The sequence below is a fragment of the Oncorhynchus clarkii genome, chromosome 30, assembly GCF_045791955.1.
Source record: "Oncorhynchus clarkii lewisi isolate Uvic-CL-2024 chromosome 30, UVic_Ocla_1.0, whole genome shotgun sequence".
Taxonomy (NCBI): Eukaryota; Metazoa; Chordata; class Actinopteri; order Salmoniformes; family Salmonidae; genus Oncorhynchus; species Oncorhynchus clarkii.
In genome coordinates this window covers 18,345,149-18,365,197 of record NC_092176.1, presented here as the reverse complement: position 1 = coordinate 18,365,197, position 20,049 = coordinate 18,345,149, and the positions used below count along the sequence as shown (strand labels likewise).

At 43.7% G+C, this 20,049-nt stretch overlaps 1 protein-coding gene across 1 annotated transcript in view; it reads left to right on the top strand.

Moving 5' to 3' along the window:
* The window catches only part of LOC139389808 (glycerol-3-phosphate acyltransferase 4-like), a 34,450-nt gene that overhangs the window by 10,743 nt on the left and 3,658 nt on the right, over nt 1-20,049 (top strand). Inside the window, exons 5-12 of the mRNA XM_071136772.1 lie at nt 4,208-4,282; nt 4,396-4,485; nt 11,425-11,518; nt 11,800-11,915; nt 13,486-13,541; nt 13,691-13,776; nt 13,856-13,984; nt 19,933-20,012. Of these exons, the coding sequence (XP_070992873.1) occupies nt 4,208-4,282; nt 4,396-4,485; nt 11,425-11,518; nt 11,800-11,915; nt 13,486-13,541; nt 13,691-13,776; nt 13,856-13,984; nt 19,933-20,012 (726 nt within the window). The remainder of the gene's footprint in view (nt 1-4,207; nt 4,283-4,395; nt 4,486-11,424; nt 11,519-11,799; nt 11,916-13,485; nt 13,542-13,690; nt 13,777-13,855; nt 13,985-19,932; nt 20,013-20,049) is intronic.

Below are 20,049 nucleotides of genomic sequence, written 5' to 3'. Positions count from 1 at the left end.
TTTGTCGTCATGAGGTTTTTGTGTTTTTATTTATTTTAAAATCCATTTTAGAATAAGGCTGTAACCTAACAAAATGTGGAAAAAGTCAGTCTGAATACTTCCGAATGCACTGTGTATGGTTCAAAAGTTAAGACTATTTACTCTGAGAATTTAGCATCAACTTAACTCTGTGGCACTGCTCCGTGACAACGGGACTGACTTTGAACATCAACTGACAACCTAACTAGCGGTTGCCGGTTTGTGATCGACATGGGCTTTTTCTAAATGAAATCTGAAGAATGCAAAATAAGGACTATATTATATATATATATATATATTTATTTCCAAAGCTAAGACTGAATTTTAATATCCACCCCCTGAAGACAGTATTCCTGTTTTCATAGTGTATTTCTGATTCTTTCCCTTTAAATTGCCATAGAAACTCTCAATGTAGATTGATCGCCAATGAAAGCTATGGATCTGGACATGAAAATGACGAGGCTATCAAGTTGATTTTAATTGGTCCAACCATCGGTAACGCATCCAAATGGTTCCACCTCCAAATGCTGGATAAACAGTATTTCTTTGTGGCTGGGCTTTCGGTCAGTGGACCTTCATCAGAGCACCTCCCAAAGCCAAATATGAAAGAGATGCGACGAAAGTCTAAACTAGCAACGGTCAAAGCAATTTACATTTCTTATTTCATCAACACTATCAAGTACAAGTATATTCAATTACAATATTGTTGAGAACAATTATTAATTTCTTGATTTATAAAGACAGGGAAATAACTGTTTTGAGATTCATTTCATAGCATCCTCTGGAATTGCCCCTTTCTCTACATTCTAGAGAATTGAGTGAACGTACAGTACCAGTCAAAGTTATACATTGAAGAATCTCAAATATATTATTATACAAAGTATTTACCCTTTGCCTTGATGACAGCTTTGCACACTCTTGGCATTATCTCAACCAGCTTCATGGGGCAGTCACCTGGAATGCATTTCAATTAACTAATCTAGGGTAGGGGGCAGCATTGGGAATTTTGGATGAAAAGCATGCCCAAATTAAACTGCCTGCTACTCAGCCATAAAAGCTAGAATATGCATATAGTTAGATTTGGATAGACAACACCCTGAAGTTTCTAAAACTGTTTGAATGATGTCTGTGAGCATAACAGAACTCATATGGCAGGCAAAAACCTGAGAAAAATCCAACTAGGAAGTGGGAAATCTGAGGTTTGTAGTTTTTCAACTCTTTGCCATTCCAATAAACAGTGTAAATGGGGTCATATTGCACATCCTAAGGCTTCCATTAGATGTCAACAGTCTTTAGAACTTTGTTTCAGGCTTTTACTATGAAGGGGGAGAGAATGAGAGGGGATTGAGCCAGGTGTCTGGCAGAGTGCCTGAGGCGCGGTCACGAGAGAGTTAGCTCTCGTTCCATTGCTTTTCTACAGAAATAGGAATTCTCCGGTTGGAACATTATTGAAGATTTATGATAAAAACATCCTAAAGATTGATTCTATACTTAGTTTGACAAGTTTCTACGACCTGTAATATAGCTTTTTGAACTTTTCGTCCGACGTTCGTCTGGACCTGAACGCGCGTTTGGATTTGTTTACCGAACGCCCTAACAAAAGATGCTATTTGGACATAAATGATGAACTTTATCGAACAAATCAAACATTTATTGTGGAACTGGGATTCCTGGGAGTGCATTCTGATGAAGATCATCAAAGGTAAATTAATATTTATAATGCTATTTCTGACTAATGTTGACTACACAATATGGCGGATATCTTTTTGGCTGCTTTGTTGTCTGAACGCTGTACTCAGATGATTATTTTCTGTAATGTTTTTTTTAAATCTGACAAAGCGGTTGCATTAAGGAGAAGTATATCTCTAATTCCATGAATAACACTTGTATATTCATCAACATTTATGATGAGTATTTCTGTAAATTGATGTGGCTCTCTGCACAATCACCGCATGTTTTAGAACTACTGAACGTAACGTGCCAATGTAAAAGGAATTTTTTTGATATACATATGTACTTTAGCGAACAAAACATGTATTGTGTAACATGAAGTCCTATGAGTGTCATCTGATGAAGATCATCAAAGGTTTGTGATTTAATTTTTATTTCTTTGTGCTTTTTGTGACTCCTCTCTTTGGCTGGAAAATGGCTGTTTTTCTGTGACTTGGTGGTGACCTAACATAATCGTTTGTGGTGCGTTTGCTGTAAAGCCTTTTTGAAATCAGACACTGTGGCTGGATTAAGGAGAATTTTATCTTTAAAATGGTGTAAAATACTTGTATGCTTGAGGAATTTTAATTCTGAGATTTTTGTTGTTTTGAATTTGGCGCCCTGCACTTTCACTGGCTGTTGTCATATCATCCCGTTAACCTCTTTGGGCTGCAATCGCGTTATCCTTTTCACATGTGAGTTCCATATATCGCTAACGGTCGCCCCCAGCGCGAGTTTTATGCACGTGATGTCAGAATGCATTCACTGTTCCAAAATGTGATTGTTACGCAACAGAACAGTTAACCCGCGCTGCCTGCTAAATATCTATAGGCTGTTTTAACTTGTCAAATGTCTAATGATTTTCTAACACAAGTTTGAATTGAGGTGTGTTCTGCCTCATTAATTCACAGAAGTAGTCAATTTCAGTGATGTGAACAACTTATGTTTGAGGCTTTACTGAGTCAGACTTCACTCTGAGGAGAGCCCTTCCGCATTTTTCCCACATCAAGTATGCCGACACTTGTGAAGTCTTGCACGAACTGGATTTTTTTTTGGATTGGCGCTCGCATTGTTGTTTTCCTTACAAATAATAACTTTGGATATGTGTGCGTTCCAATCAAAATGTGTTATTTTCTGTATACCATGTCGTTTCTACTGTATCATCATACAGTATTGTATGTAAACTCAGCAAAAAAATAAACATTCTCTCACTGTCAACTGCGTTTATTTTCAGCAAACTTAACTTGTGTAAATATTTGTATGAACACAAGATTCAACAACTGAGACAAACTGAACAAGTTCCACAGACGTGACTAACAGAAGTGGAATAATGTGTCCCTGAACAAAGGGGGGGGGGGGGGGGGGGTCCTAAGTTAGTCACAATCTGGTGTGGCCACCAGCTGCATTAAGTACTGACTGCAGTGCATCTCTTCCTCATGGACTGCACCAGATTTGCCAGTTCTTGCTGTGAGATGTTACCCCACTCTTCCACCAAGGCACCTGCAAGTTCCTGGACATTTCTGAGGGGATTGGCCCTAGCCCTCACACTCCGATCCAACAGGTCCCAGACGTGCGCAATAGGATTGAGATCCGGGCTCTTCACTGGCCATGGCAGAACTCTGACATACCTGTCTAGCAGGAAATCACCCACAGAACTAACAGTATGGCTGGTGGCATTGTCATGCTGGAGGGTCATGTCAGGATGAGCCTGCAGGAAGGGTACCACGAGGGAGGAGGATGTCTTCCCTGTAACGCACATCGTTGAGATTGCCTGCAATGACAACAAGCTAAGTCCAATGCTGTGACACACCGCCCCAGACCATGCTGTAAATCGGGCATTTGTTGTCGCCATCCTGTACCTGTTCCGCAGGTGTGATGTTCGGATGTACCGATCTTGTGCAGGTGTTACACGTCTTAACGACCGTTCCACAGGTGCATGTTCATCAATTGTTTATAGTTCATTGAACAAGCATGGGAAACTGTGTTTAATAAACCCACAGTGAGCTACTTTAGGTCAGTGGTCTGAGTCTGTTAGCCTCATTCACCTCCTGACATACACACACCTTTCCTCATGTGATGTGGAGTTAACGAGCTCTGATAAATCTAAATCTGCACATCCTTTATCCAGCTTTGTGTGTAGTGCGGATTCACCTGGATTAGACTTGCTGCCTCTGTCTGCCTGCCTGCATGCCCGCCAGCCAGGGAAAGTGGAGACAGACTTGGTGTAGGATAACATGACTCTTATTAATGAAAGTTTCAATCAGATAAACGCAACGTAATTTTGTATCCAGAGTAATCCATGTTCATTTAGCATTTATCATTAGGGAGAGTGAAAGCATTGCCGCAACTGTCTGTTAAAGACACTTTGAAAATGTCTTATGTTGTGTGATATGCACATGAGCTCAAACACAGAAATCATATGATTAGAATGGGCTGTACTGAGCTGTGTTTGACTGGAGCTCTGTGTGTTCTCTGACAGGGTAACTCTTGCCTTCACCGGGGTGGGTCTTCTCGTCGTTCTCACATCCATCATCGGGTTTCTTCCAAATGGGAGGTAAGGATTTCTCATTGTAACACTTTCCTTCTACCTGAGTCGTAACAGTAATTATGGTAGTAACGACATTGGTGTTGCTAGGTACCAAGCTGTTTCCTGTGTTCTTCCTGAAGGATGAAGAACTTCTTCAGTGAGCAGGTGCATCTGATGTGTTACCGTATCTGTGTTAGAGCGCTCACTGCCATCATCACCTACCACGACAGGTAAGCAGCAACCACTAGGCATACACATGGAAAGCATGTTGATGCATCTGGTCGTGATTGGGAGTCCCATAGGGCGGCGCACAATTGGTCCACATTGCCCGGGCCGTCATTGTAAATAAGAACGGACTTGCCTAGTTAAATCAAGGTTACACACACACCACACTGACCAAAAGGTTGTTTTTTTATTTTTGAATTTTTACCCCCTTTTTCTCCCCAATTTCGTGGTATCCAATTGTTTGTAGCTACTATCTTGTCTCATCGCTAGAACTCCCGTATGGGCTCGGGAGAGACGAATGTCGAAAGTCATGCGTCCTCCGATACACAACCCAACCAAGCCGCACTACTTCTTAACCCGGAAGCCGGGTTGGAAACACCGTTCACCTGGCAACATTGGTTAGCGTGCACTGCGCCCGGCCCGTCACAGGAGTCGCTGGTGCGCGATGAGACAAGGATATCCCTACCTGCCATACCCACCCGGACGACGCTAGGCCAATTGTGCGTCGCCCCACGGACCTCCCAAAAGGTTATTTTGTTGGCATTTACATATGTCCCCATTACCAGTAAAACATCATCAAAACCTATTTCTTTCACTTACTTGCTGTGCTGTTCCGTTCAGTCGTTTCATTTTCAACCAGGATTTCTATGGAACGCCGTTTGGGTCTTGGCGTGTCAAAAAAGAGACGTGTCAAATAACACTATTCCACTATTGTGCCTAATCCGTACTGTGTCTAGCTTCACAACACAACCCGGTCAGGTCAAGCCTCACTAGACAGACGCTAGCTGGCTGCTTATAACGTTAGCTGTGGGCAACAGGGTTAAGTAGCTGGATAGCTATTTATTTTTATGAACTGAAGATCAATTTCAATAGGTGAACAACAGGTGCCAACCTAGCTAATACTTACACACAAGGATTTCTAAATCATTGCTAAGAATAATGAAAATGACTCAGTTTCTACTGTTCATTGTTATCAGGCTGGTTGTATTGGTGCTAGCTAGCTACCCCAGAAATTGCGGTTGAACAAATAATGCCTTATTACCAACGCGGTATTGTAAACACATCGTTCGTGGCCGGTGTTTGCAGACTTTTTTGTGCAGCTTTGACAGTGCTACTGTATCTTTTTGAACATGCAAATACCCAAACGGCGTATGTCGTGAAGCTAATAGCAGTGACGCTATTACTGTGTAACTCCGGTAGGACAACATCTGAAAAATAGTGCAGTTGGCTGTGTGTACTGGTGCTCGACCAGTCGGCGAAAGCCAACATCACCCACAATAGAGAACGGCTGATTGTCTAGGGCAATGAATTCCATTATCTTGGCGTTTTTAATGGATTTTGCCTTTTGAGTTGTCTCGCTGAAATGTGCTTACTCTTTCAAATGACTGCTCGACTTGTTGACCGCTCGAGCCACACAGCATGTGTGGGCTAGGTTAGGAATGCTGTGTTGCACGTGTAGTGCAACATTTTACGTGGCGTCATTACGTCATGTAGGTATGCATGTTAGCTTTGACATCGGTTTTTAACATCGACGTTAAACTAGACATCGGCTGATTCCGATATGTTCACCAAATTTATATCGTACATCCCTAGTTAGTGCAAAAAGGGTAAATGCAGATGGTTAACTGGACTAACTATTTAGCCATCTTATGGCTTGGGGGTAGTAGCTGTTCAGGGTCCTATTGGTTCCAGACCTGGTGCATCGATACCACTTTTTGTGCGGTAGCAGAGAAGTCTATGACTTGGGTGGCTGGAGTCCTTGACAATTTTTAGGGCCTTCCTCTGACACTGCCTGATAGATATAGAGGTCCTGGATGGCAGGGAGCTCGGCCTTAGTGATTTACTGGGCTGTATGCACTACACTCTGTAGCGCGGTCGGATGCCAAGCAGCAGTTACCATACCAAGCGGTGATGCAGCTAGTCAAGATGCTCTCAATGGTGCAGCTGTAGAACTTTGAGGATCTAAGGGCCCATGCCAAATCTATTCAGGCTCCTGAGGAGGAAGAGGCATTGTTGTGCCCTCTTCACTGTGTTGGTGTGTGTGGACCATGATAGATCCTGAGTGATGTGGACACCGAGGAACTTGAAGCTCTCGACCCACTCCGCTATAACCACTGTCAATGTGAATGGGTGCATACTCGGCCCTCCATTTCCTGTAGTCCACGATCAGCTCCTTTGTTTTGCTGACGTTGAGGGAGAGGTTATTGTTCTGGCAGCACACTGCCAGATCTCTGATCTCCTCCTTTATAGGCTCTCATTCTCGTCGGTGATCAGGCCTGTGTTGTCGGAAAATGTAATGATGGTGTTGGAGTCGTGCACGGCCACACATTTGTGGGTGAACAGGGAGTACAGGATGGGACTAGGCACGTACCCCTGAGGGTCCAGCGTGGCGGACTTGTTGTTGCCTACTCTCACCACCTCAGGGCGGCATGTCAGGAGGTCCAGGATCCAGTTGTGGAGGGAGGTGTCCAGTCCCAGGGTCCTTAGCTTAGTGCCCTCCAAGCTCATCACTATAGTGTTGAAAGCTGAGCTGTAGTCAAAAAACGGCATTCTCACATAGGTGGCAAAGAGCAGTATGGAGTGCAATAGTGTCATCTGTGGATCTGTTGAGTTGGTATTGGAGTGGGTTCAGGGTGGCTAGGATGATGGTGTTGATGTGAGCCATGACCAGCCTTTCAAAGCATTTCATGGCTACAGATGTGAGTGCTCCAGGGCAATAGTCATTTAGACAGGTTACCTTGGCATTCTTTGTCACAGGGACTATGGTTGTCTGCTTGGGACATGTTGGTATGACAGACTAGGTCACGGAGCAGTAGAAAATATCAGTGAAGACACTTGCCAGCTGGTCAGAGCATGCTCTGAGTAGGCGTCCTGGTAATCCGTCTGGCCTTGCAGCCTTGTGAATTATACCTGTTTAAAGGTCTTACTCACATCCTCTACTGCGAGCGTGATCACACAGTCATCCGGAACAGCTGGCACTCTCATGCATGGTTCAGTGCTGCTGGCCTCAAAGCGAGAATAGAAGGCATTTAGCTCTTCTGTTAGGCTTGAGTCACTGGGCAACTCGCGGTTGGGTTTCCCTTTGTAATCCGTGATAGTTTGCAAGCCCTGCCACATCCAACGAGTGTCAGTGCCGGAGTAGTAGGATTTGATCATAGTCCTGTATTGTTGCTTTGCCTGTTTGGTGATTTGAACAAGGCAATCACATTTAATCTAGGTCTGGGGTAGACTACCCTGAGAGGAACCCAGCACAAACTGCTGCCACGGACTTTACCAGGCTAGGTGTCACTAAAGGCACTAGTGCCAGAGAAACATCAGCAAATCCTTCATTGTTCAGGCATTAAAAACCCGATGTTCGCACCCGGCAGAAATCTGTTTTAGCATAATTAAATAAATCCCACTTCTGCATCTGCTGTCAAAGGTAACAGTGAGCAGTGTTTGTCAGACCATGAGACTTCTCGAAATTGTCTGTGATGTCCGAGCAGTTTGGCCTATAAACTATTATGACCCCTCTATGGAAAGACTCACGAACGGCCAAAATAAATAATGGAAGTACAGTGCATTCAGACCCCGTGATTTTTTTCACCCAAATTTTGTTACAGCCTTATTCTGAGATTGATTGATTGTGGGGGGAAAAAATATTTAATCTACACACAATACCGCATAATGACAAAACAAGAACAGGTTGACATTTTTGCTCATTTATATAAAAAAATTAAGTATTCAGACCTCTTACTTAGAACTTTGTTGAAGCACATTTGGCAGCGATTACAGCCTGCAAGCTTGACACACCTGTATTTTTGGCATTTCTCCCATTCTTCTCTGCAGATCCTCTCAAGCTATCAGGTTGGATGGAGAGCATTGCTGCACAGCTATTTTCAGGTCTCTCCAGAGATGTTTGATCGGGTTCAAGTCCGGGCTCTGGCTAGGCCACTCAAGGACATTGAGACTTGTCTCGAAGCCACTCCTGTTTTGTCTTGGCTGTGTGCTTCGGGTCATTGTTCTGTTGGAAGGTGAACCTTGGCCCCAGTCTGCTCCATAGCGCTCAGGACTTCGTTAAGGATCTCTTTGCGCCGTTCATCTTTCCCTTGATCCTGAGTAGTTTCCCAGTCCCTGCCGCTGAAAAACATCCCCACAGCATGATGCATGCTTCACCGTAGGGATGGTTCCAGGTTTCCTCCAGACGTGACACCTGACATTTAGCTCAGAGTTCAATCTTGGTTTCATCAGACCAGAAAATCTTGTTCACGTGCCTTTTACTGAGGCGTGCATTCTGTCTGGCCACTCTACCATAAAGGCCTGATTTGATGAAGTGCTGCAGAGATGGTTGTCCTTCTAGAAGGTTCTCCCATCTCCATCAAGGGACTCCAATCAAGTTGTAGAAATATCTCAAGGATGATCAATGGAAACAGGATCCGCCTGAGCTCAATTTCAAGTCTCCTAGCAAAGGGACTAATACTTAAGTACATAAGGTATTTCTGTTATTTTTATCAAATTTGCCAAATTCTAAACCTGTTCATTGTCATTATGGGGTATTGTTTGTCAATTTAAATATTTATTTTCTCAATCAATTTTAGAATAAAGCTATAACTTAACAATGTGGACATACAGTCGTGGCCAAATGTTTTGAGAATGACACAAATATCAATTTTCACAAAGTCTGCTGCCTCAGTTTGTATGATGGCAATTTGCATATACTCCAGAATGTTATGACATGAATTGCAATTAATTGCAAAGTCCCTCTTTGCCATGCAAATTAACTGAATCCCCAAAAAACATTTCCACTGCATTTCAGCCCTGCCACAAAAGGACTAGCTGACATCATGTCAGTGATTCTCTCGTTAACACAGGTGTGAGTGTTGACAAGGCTGGAGATCACTATTTCATGCTGTTCGAGTTCGAATAACAGACTGGAAGCTTCAAAAGGAGGGTGGTGCTTGGAATCATTGTTCTTCCTCTATCAAACATGGTTACCTATAAGGAAACATGTGCTGTCATCATTGCTTTGCACAAAAAGGGCTTCACAGGCAAGGATATTGCTGCCAGTAAGATTGCACCTGAATCAACCATTTAACTTCTCAAGAACTTCAAGGATAGCGGTTCAATTGTTGTGAAGAAGGCTTCAGCGTGCCCAAGAAAGTCCAGCAAGTGCCAGGGCTGTCTCCTAAAGTTGATTCAGCTGCGGGATCAGGGCACCACCAGTACAGAGCTTGCTCAGGAATGGCAGCAGGCAAGTGTGAGTGCATCTGCACGCACAGTGAGGCAAAGACGTTTGGAGGATGGCCTGGTGTCAAGAAGGGCAGCAAGAAGCCACTTCTCTCCAGGAAAAACATCAGGGACAGACTGATATTCTGCAAAAGGTACAGGGATTGGACTGCTGAGGACGGGGGTAAAGTCATTTTCTCTGAATCCCCTTTCCGAATGTTTAGGGCATCCGGAAAAAAGCTTGTCCGGAGAAGACCAGGTGAGCGCTACCGTCAGTCCTGTGTCATGCCAACAGTAAAGCATCCTGAGACCATGTGTGGGGTTGCCTCTCAGCCAAGGGAGTGGGATCACTCACAATTTTGCCTAAGAACACAGCCATGAATAAAGAAGGGTACCAACACATCCTCCGAGAGCAACTTCTCCCAACCATCCAGGAACAGTTTGGTGACGAACAATGCCTTTTACAGCATGATTGCCATAACAGCACCTTGCCATAAGGCAAAAGTGATAACTAAGTGGCTCGGGGAACAAAACATTGATATTTTGGGTCCATGGCCAGGAAACTACCTAGACCTTAATCCCATTTGAGAATTTGTGGTCAATCCTCAAGAGGCAGGTGGACAAACAAAAACCCACCAATTCTGACAAACTCCAAGCATTGATTAAGCAAGAATGGGCTGCCATCAGTCAGGATGTGGCCCAGAAGTTAATTGACAGCATGCCAGGGCAGATAGCAGAGGTCTTGAAAAAGAAGGGTCAACACTGCAAATATTGACTCTTTGCATCAACTTCATGTAATTGTCAATAAAAGCCTTTGACACTTATGAAATGCTTGTAATTATACTTCAATATTCCATAGTTACATCTGACAAAAATATCTAAAGACACTGAAGCAGTAAACTTTGTGGAAATTAATATTTGTGTCATTCTCAAAACCTTTGGCCAAGACTACTTTCCGAATATGGAGACTGTTTAGTGCCAAAATACATGTAAAAATATATTTTTTTTTCTAAACATCTTTCAGATATAGGACAGACACTTCAGAACAGACTTCCTTTTAGATTTCTGTTCCGTGTAGTGAATCTATTATTCAATGTTTGTATGGGCTAATGGCAGTAAGACCCAAAATTTAATTTATCATACTTAAAAAATATACTTTCAAGGCGTCTTTAAAGTCAAAATCAAATAGCTGAATGATCCTTGGTATGACCTGCTTAAAACAATTCCATATAACTTAGTAGCCCTAAGTGCAAATGTTTTCAAAGACTTATCCATCGGTATGAAAATAACTGCTCATAAACATGTTTCTAATAGGCCAAACTGTCTAAGAATGTGGTGTATTCAGTATGGGTTATGTCCCCTGAAGGAATCTACATATAGCGCTGGGCCTGTTACAGCATGTTCTTCTGCCTAGTCTGGGGGCAAAAAATACTGAAGTGGTGTAAGAGGGGCTCTGTTTTGGTAACAATACAACACAATCACCATTTATCTCCTGAATGTAACCTCGTACTCCAGTCCAACATGCTCAGGGGGTCAGGCTTTGAATGCCAACCTCATTTGTCTTCTCTCACGTTCATGTTAATTAGGGAGGGGAGAGGGAGCCTGGCTTCTCCCTCAAACCCATTTTCCATCATCCACAGGTTTCTTAGGATCTAGTTTACACTGGAATGGTCATTTCCTGATAATGTCTTGTTTACTGATACTCATCCTGTCCTCTCTCTCTCTATCTATCCTCCCAGTGAAAACAAGCCCAAGAATGGAGGGATCTGTGTGGCCAACCACACCTCACCCATCGACGTCATCATCTTGGCCAGTGATGGCTGCTATGCAATGGTAAGGCCCATGATGAACAGCACAGCAGTCAGACACAATGCTACCTACCACAGCACTGAATGACTGCTGTCAATCATTGAGTTAGTGTCAAATTAGAAAGTTACTGGCGTGCTACTTACTACCATAACACAAAATATTTTAGAAGCAAGCTCTCAAATGTTCTTACTGAGAATTTACCAAAAAATGTAGAATTAAAATAGTATTTTAAAGAGGCAGGTGTGAGATTGTTGACCTGTATTATCAGATGTTTGTTAAACCACACCTGTGTGCGTCTATTCCAGGTTGGGCAAATCCATGGTGGTTTGATGGGCGTAATACAGAAGTCTATGGTGAAAGCCTGTCCACACATTTGGTTTGAACGCTCTGAAGTCAAAGACCGACATCTAGTGGCCAAAAGGTAGTAATGCACATCTGCACTTTTGGGTTGGAAGTCACTCCGCTCGAGTCTGGTAGGTACCAAACTCGGTCCTCCTGACTAGAGTTTCGGAAGCTGCTTGATGTCAGCACGATGCGTCAATTATAAAGGGGGCTGTGCATTTACTGGTTGGTTCAGTCTTTCCCACTCAAAAAAAGTATATCCCCTTGTAAAAAAAAAAAAGAAGTTTGAGAACCAATCAAAGCTCGCTCTATTTCTAAGCAAATATATACGCACAAAAAATAATCCTGTGCAAACCTGTGGGGCACAGCTCAACCTCGCTGTGTACCACGTTAGTCGTGTCAGCCAGGCTAACTCAGCTGTACCTTAGCTAAGACCTAAAGAATCTATACTGAACAAAAATAAACGCAACATGTAAAGTGTTAGTTTCATGAGCTGAAATAAAAGATCCCAGAAATTTTCAGAATGTATAAACTTATTCTCAAATTTTGCGCACAAATTTGTTTACATCCCTGTTAGTGAGCATTTCTCCTTTGCCAAGTTAATCCATCCACCTGACAGGTGTGGCATATCAAGAAGCTGATTAAACAGCATGATCATTGCACAGGTAGGTGCACCTTGTGCTGGGGACAATAAAAGGCCACTCTAAAATTTTCAGTTTTGCCATACAAACACAATGCCACAGATGTCTCACGTTTTAAGGGAGCATGAGATTGGCATGTTGACTGCAGGAATGTCCACCAGAGCTGTTGCCAGATAATTTAATGTTAATTTCTCTACCATAAGCCACCTCAAACGTCATTTTAGAGAATTTGGTAGTACGCCCAACCGGCCTCACAACCACAGATCACATATAACCAGGCCAGGAACTCCACATCTAGCGTCTTCCCCAGCGGATTCGTCTGAGACCAGCCACCTTGACTGAGTATTTGTCTGTAATAAAGCCCTTTTGTGGGGAAAAACTCATTACGATTGGCTGGGCCTGGCTTCCCAAGTTTGTGGGCCTATGGACTCCCAGGCCCACCCATGGCTGCGCTCTTTCCCAGTCATGTGAAAGATATAGATTAGGGCCTAATGAATTTATTTAAATTGACTGATTTCCTTATATGAACTGTAACTCAGTTGCATGTTGCGTTTTTTTGTTAAGTATAAATAGATAATTGACAAATCCATTGACGGTTTACTGTGACCATGTTTTGATTTAACGACTATTTTGGGTTTAGTGTTTGTGTATTGGTATTGGTAAAGACTAGTCAAGCTGTATCTAATCAATATACTGTACACTAGAGCTGGGACGATAAATCTCAAATTTGACACCAACCAATCCGACCACTCATCGAAGACATTTTACTGATAACGATAAGTAGCCTATACTAGAGAAATGTGAAGTTTGAAATAAGTCTTTAATTTGGGCAATTGCTAACTACAACATTCAAAGTAGTAGTAGCAATTACAAGTATACAAAAGTAACTGGTGCACGTTATTGTTAAACTTATTGTTCTATCTTGAGAATTCAGTTAATTTATCGGGATATAGATTTGTCCATATAGCCCAGTTCTACTGTACACTTACAACACCTCTTGTGTTGCAGATTGAGTGATCATGTAGAAGACACAACTAAACTTCCTATTCTCATTTTCCCCGAAGGTGAGTCGTTTTTGTTTTTCCTTAGTTACTGCTTTGAACACAAGTTACAGTAGTGTTGATTACTGCATTTCTACTGTGGAAATGTGACTATAAGTTAGCTTTAATATAATTTCCTATCCCCATTTGTTAACACTGACTTTTCCCCATAGGCACCTGCATCAACAACACTTCAGTAATGATGTTTAAAAAAGGCAGCTTTGAGATTGGCTCCACAGTCTACCCTGTGGCCATCAAGGTGAGTGTGTGTCGTGAGCGCTTGCGTGTGATGTTTTTACCGGTCTCCCAGTATTAATCAGATGTCCCTGTCCCAACAGTACGACCCCCGCTTTGGAGATGCCTTCTGGAACAGCAGCCAGTTTGGGATGGTCAACTACCTGCTGAGGATGATGAGCAGCTGGGCCATTGTGTGCAGTGTGTGGTACCTTCCACCCATGACCAGAGAGGTGAGTCTGGGAACAACCTCACCGTTTTCTTTTTAAAATCCATCTTCTTGAAAATATCGCTAAAAGGCTTAAGGGTTGCTTTGACATTGATTCAAGACCCTAAGCTCAGTGGCGTTTTTGACTGGCAATTGTGCGTTGTTTAATGATGGCTGGAACATGATTTGATTAGCACACTCTAGCCCCAGTAAAATTAATACTGTAAAGCACGACCCATTTCAAAAAATGTAGAACCAGGAATAGATATAGCCCTTGGTTCACTCCAGACCTGACTGCCCTTGACCAGCACAAAAACATCCTATGGCATACTGCATTAGCATAGAATAGCCCCCGTGATGTGCAACTTTTCTGGGAAGTTAGGAACCAATATACACAGGCAGTTTGAAAAAGCTAGCCTTAGCTTTCCTAACAGAAATGTGCATCCTGTAGCACAACCTCCAAAAAGTTCTGTAACACTGTAAAGTCTATGGAGAATAAGAGCACCTCCTCCCACTGCACTGAGGCTAGGAAACATAGTCACCACCGATAAATCCGAGATAATTGAGAATTTAAATAAACATTTTTTCTACTGCTGGCAATGCTTTCCACCTGGCTACCCCTACCCCGGTCAACAGCCCTGTGCCCCCCACAGCAACTTGCCCAAGCCTCCCCCATTTTCTCCGTCACCCAAATCCAGATAGCTGATGTTCTGAATGAGCTGCAAAATCTGGACCCCTACAAATCAGCCGGGCTAGACAATCTGGACCCTCTCTTTCTAAAATGATCCGCCGAAATGTTTGCAACCCCTATTTACTAGACTGTTCAACCTCTTTCGTAATGTCTGAGATCCCCAAAGATTGGAAAGCTGCGGCGGTCATCCCCCTCTTCAAAGGGGGAGACACTCTAGACCCAAACTGCTACAGACCTATATCTATCCTACCCTGCCTTTCTAGGGTCTTTGAAAGCCAAGTTAACAAACAGATCGACCATTTCGAATCCCACCATACCGTCTCCGCTATGCAATCTGGTTTCCGAGCTGGTCATGGGTGCACATCAGCCACGCTCAAGGTCCTAAACGATATCATAACCACCATCGATAAGAGACAATACTGTGCAGCTGTATACATCAACCTGGCCAAGGCTTTGGACTCTGTCAATCACCACATTCTTATCGGCAGACTCAACAGCTTTGTTTTCTCAAATGACTGCCTTGCCTGGTTCACCAATACTTCTCAGAGTTCAGTGTGTCAAATCGGAGGGCCTGTTGTCCGGACCTCTGGCAGTCTCTATGGGGGTGCCACAGGGTTCAATCCTCGGGCCGACTCTTTTCTCTGTAAACATCAATGATGTAGCTCTTGCTGCTGGTGATTATTTGATCCACCTCTACGCAGACGACAACATTCTGTATACTTCTGGCCCTTATTTGGACACTGTGTTAACTAACCTCCAGATGAGCTTCAATGCCATACATCTCCCCTTCCGTGGCCTCCAACTGCTCTTAAATGTAAGTAAAACTAAATGCATGCTATTCAATCGATCGCTGCCCGCCCGTCCAGCATCACTGCTCTGGATGGTTATGACTTAGAATATGTGGACAACTACAAATACCTGGGTGTCTGGTTAGACTGTAAACTCTCCTTCCAGACTCACATTAAGCATCTCCAATCCAAAATGAAATCTAGAATCTGCTTCCTATTTCGCAACAAAGCATCCTTCACTCATTGCTGCCTAACATACCCTTATAAAACGGACTATCCTACCGATCCTTGACTTCGCCGATGTCATTTACAAAATAACCTCCAACACTCTACTCAGCAAATTGGATGCAGCCTATAACATTGCCATCCGTTTTGTCACCAAAGCCCCATATACTACCCACCACTGCGACCTGTATGCTCTCGTTGGCTGGCCCTCACTTCATATTTGTCGCCAAACCCACTGGCTTCAGGTCATCTATAAGTCTTTGCTAGGTAAAGCCTTGCCTTATCTCAGCTCACTGGTCACCATAGCAGCACCCACCGTAGCACGTGCTCCAGCAGGTATATTTCACTGGTCACCCCCAAAGCCAATTCCTACTTCGGCCGCCTTTCCTTCCAGTTCTCTGCTGCCAATGACTGGAACGAATTGCAAAAATTACAGAAGCTGGAGACTCATATCTCCCTCACTAGCTTTAAATACCAGCTGTCAGAGCAGCTCACATCACTACACCTGTACATAGCTCATCTGTAAATAGCCCATCCAACTACCTCATCCCCATACTGTCATTTTATTTATGTTGCTCCATTACACCCCAGTATCTCTACTTGCACCGCCATCACTCCAGTGTTTAATTGCTATATTGTAATTATTTCGCCACTATAGCCTATTTATTGCCAGAGTTACACATGGAATGAACAAAACATACAGAAGGAAAAAAAAAAGAAAACAAAGTCTATATACAATGAGTGCAAATTAGGTCAAATAAGGGGGTTAAGGCAATAAATAGGCCATGGTGGCGAAATAATTACAATATGGCAATTAAACACTGGAATGGTAGATGTGCAAAAGATGGATGTGCAAGTAGAGATACTGTGGTGCAAAAGGAGCAAAATAAACAAATACAGTATGGGGATGAGGTAGATAGATGGGCTGTATACAGATGGGCTATTGACAGGTGCAGTGATATGTGAGCTGCTCTGACAGCTGGTACTTAAAGCTAGTGAGGGAGATATGAGTCTCCAGCTTCTGTAATTTTTGCAGTTCGGTCCAGTCAGTGGCAGCAGAGAACTGGAAGGAAAGGCGGCCGAAGTAGGAATTGGCTTTGGGGGTGACCAGTGAGATATACCTGCTGGAGCGTGTGCTACGAGTGGGTGCTGCTATGGTGACCAGCGAGCTGAGATAGGGCGGGGCTTTACCTAGCAGAGACTTGTAGATAACCTGTAGCCAGAGGGTTTGGCGACGGGTATGAAGCATGGGCCAGCCAACGAGAGCGTGCAGGTCGCAGTGGTGGGTAGTATATGGGGCTTTGGTGACAAAACGGATGGCACTGTGATAGACTACATCCAGTTTGCTGAGTAGAGTGTTGGAGGCTATTTTATAGATGACATCGCCGAAGTCAAGGATCCGTAGGATGGTCAGTTGTTGCGAAATAGGAAGCCGATTCTAGATTTAATTTTAGATTGTAGATGCTTAATGTGAGTCTGGAAGGAGAGTTTACAGTCTAGCCAGACACCTAGGTATTTGTAGTTATCCACGTATTTTAAGTCAGAGCCGTCCAGAGTAGTGATGCTGGATGGGCGGGCAATGATCGGTTGAATAGCATGCATTTAGTTTTATTTGTGTTTAAGAGCAGTTGGAGGCCACGGAAGGAGAGCTGTATGGCATTGAAGTTCGTCTGGAGGTTAGTTAACACAGTGTCCAAAGATGGGCCAGAAGTATACAGAATGGTGTCGTCTGCTTAGAGGTAGATCAGAGAATCACCAGCAGCAAGAGCGACATCATTGATGTTTACAGAGAAGAGAGTCGGCCCGAGAATTGAACCCTGTGGCACCCCCATAGAGACTGCCAGAGGTCCGGACAACAGGCCCTCAGATTTGACACACTGAGCTCTATCAGAGAAGTAGTTGGTGAACCAGAGGCAATCATTTGAGAAACCAAGGCTGTTGAGTCTGCCGATGAGGATGTGGTGATTGACAGAGTCGAAAGCCTTGGCCAGGTCGATGAATACAGCTGCACAGTAATGTCTCTTATCGATGGCGGTTATGATATCGTTTAGTACCTTGAGCGTGGCTGAGGTCCACCCATGACCACCCCGGAAACCAGATTGCATAGCGGAGAAGGTACGATGTGATTCAAAATGGTCAGTGATCTGTTTGTTAACTTGGCTTTCGAAGACCTTAGAGATGCAGGGTAGGATAGATATAGGTCTGTAGCAGTTTGGGTCTAGAGTGTCTCCCCCTTTGAAGAGGGGGATGACCGCGGCAGCTTTCCAATCTTTGGGAATCTCAGACGATACGAAAGAGGGGTTGAACAGGCTAGTAATAGGGGTTGCAACAATTTCGGCAGATAGTTTTTTAGAAAGAGAGGTTCCAGATTGTCTAGCCCTGTTGATTTGTAGGGGTCCAGATTTTGCAGCTCTTTCAGAACATCAGCTATCTGGATATGGGTGAAGGAGAAATGGTGGGGGCTTGGGCGGGTTGCTGTGGAGGGTGCCGGGCAGTTGACGGGGTAGGGGTAGCCAGGTGGAAAGCATGGCCAGCCATAGAGAAAAGCTTATTGAAATTCTCAATTACAGTGGATTTGTCGGTTGTGACAGTGTTTCCTAGCCTCAGACCACTGGGTAGCTGGGATGAGGTGCTCTTATTCTCCATGGACTTTACAGTGTCCCAGAACTTTGAGTTTGTACTGCAGGATGCACATTTCTGTTTAAAAAAGCTAGCCTGAGCTTTCCTAACTGCCTGTGTATAATGGTTCCTAACTTCCCTGAAAAGTTGCATATCACGGGGGCTATTCAATGCCAATGCAGAACGGATGTTTTTGTGCTGGCCAAGGGCAGACAAGTCTGGAGTGAACCAAGGGCTATATCTATTCCTGGTTCTACATTTATTTTGAAAGGGGCATGCCTATTTAAGATGGTGAGGAAGGCACTTTTAAAGAATAACCAGGCATCCTCTACTGTCGGGATGAGGTCAATGTCATTCCAGGATCCCCCTGCCAGGTCGGTTTAGAAAGGCTTGCTCGCTGAAGTGTTTTAGGGAGCGTTTGACAGTGATGAGGGGTGGTCGTTTGCTCGCAGTGATGAGGGTTGGTAGTTTGCTAAATGAGAACTTGTTCTCAACTAGCCTACCTGGTAAAATAAAAAAGCATTTGTGTAGTCAAGCTACCCTCCCTGAAGTTAGCTGTTTTATGTGGTTGATATTATTGCCATTGTGCAATCTATCATTTCAATACACCAGTAGGTCATATTGAATGGATGCATATGATGCACACCTTCCTTTGACCTTAGCCTGGCATGATTTACCTAGGTTATGTTCAAGCTACCCTGAGTTTGCATTTGGTGATGCAAATAAATCCTGCTCTCAGTGGGTTTTCAAATCAGCATTCATCTCATTTTACAGTTGATAGCCTCTCAGCTTCCACCCCTGATTCTAAGGAAATATGATTCAAATCAGTATTTTGAGATGCTAGTATGGCTGCCTCCTTTAGACGCGCTGGCTTATGTACTTGTTGGTTTGTTTCATGTTAGGTTGTCTTTCACAGTACATTCATGCTGATTGCACAACCAGAGCTTGACAAAGCAATTTGTACCAGGATTGTGGATGACCATTGTGTGTGACTTGGTATAATGATTTTAGTATTTTGAGCCGGGTGTGGATGTGAACTTGGTCAGACCTCGCTCATGAATAACAGGAAAGAGTTGAGTACTACCACCCACTTCTAAAACAACATGTTCAGCGGCAGGGGTTGGCTAGCTTTGTGGCCCTGGCCATTGACCGACGACTGTCCCATTTTGATGTAGAAAGCAGAGGGAGGGAAGATTGGGACATTTTTCTTTAAATGTCAGAGTTGAAGAAACTTGGGCTGGGATCCAACTGGTCCTCAGAGGTGTCCTGCCCTTTGAATACATTTTCCACTTGCTGCTTGAAGGGAAACTAGTACTTGGTGCAGACATTTGGACCAGCCATCTTCTCCAGTCACTTTGTAACCTGGAGATCATAGTCACACAGAATCAGAACACTCCATTTTTAGAGATTCTTCTGTCCTCTTGATGCATGGCCCATGAATTGCAATGTGCTTGATTTGATATCCCAGTTTGTCAATTTACTTGATACTATACTACAATATGCCAATTTTGCCCGTTAGTGGCTGTAGCCATTGAATAGGATAGGTCCTTCATACATTATGTGCACTGAGACCCTTTCCAGCATGCTCAGGTGGCCCAGTCCCCTTTGTGTGTCAACCTGGTCTTCATCTTTGTTTTCCTTTCTGAACAGGAAGGCGAGGATGCAGTCCAGTTTGCCAGTCGGGTCAAAGCAGCTATCGCCAGGCAAGGAGGGCTGGTGGACTTGCTATGGTGAGTAACCCATAGCAAACATCTGTGAACATATGTA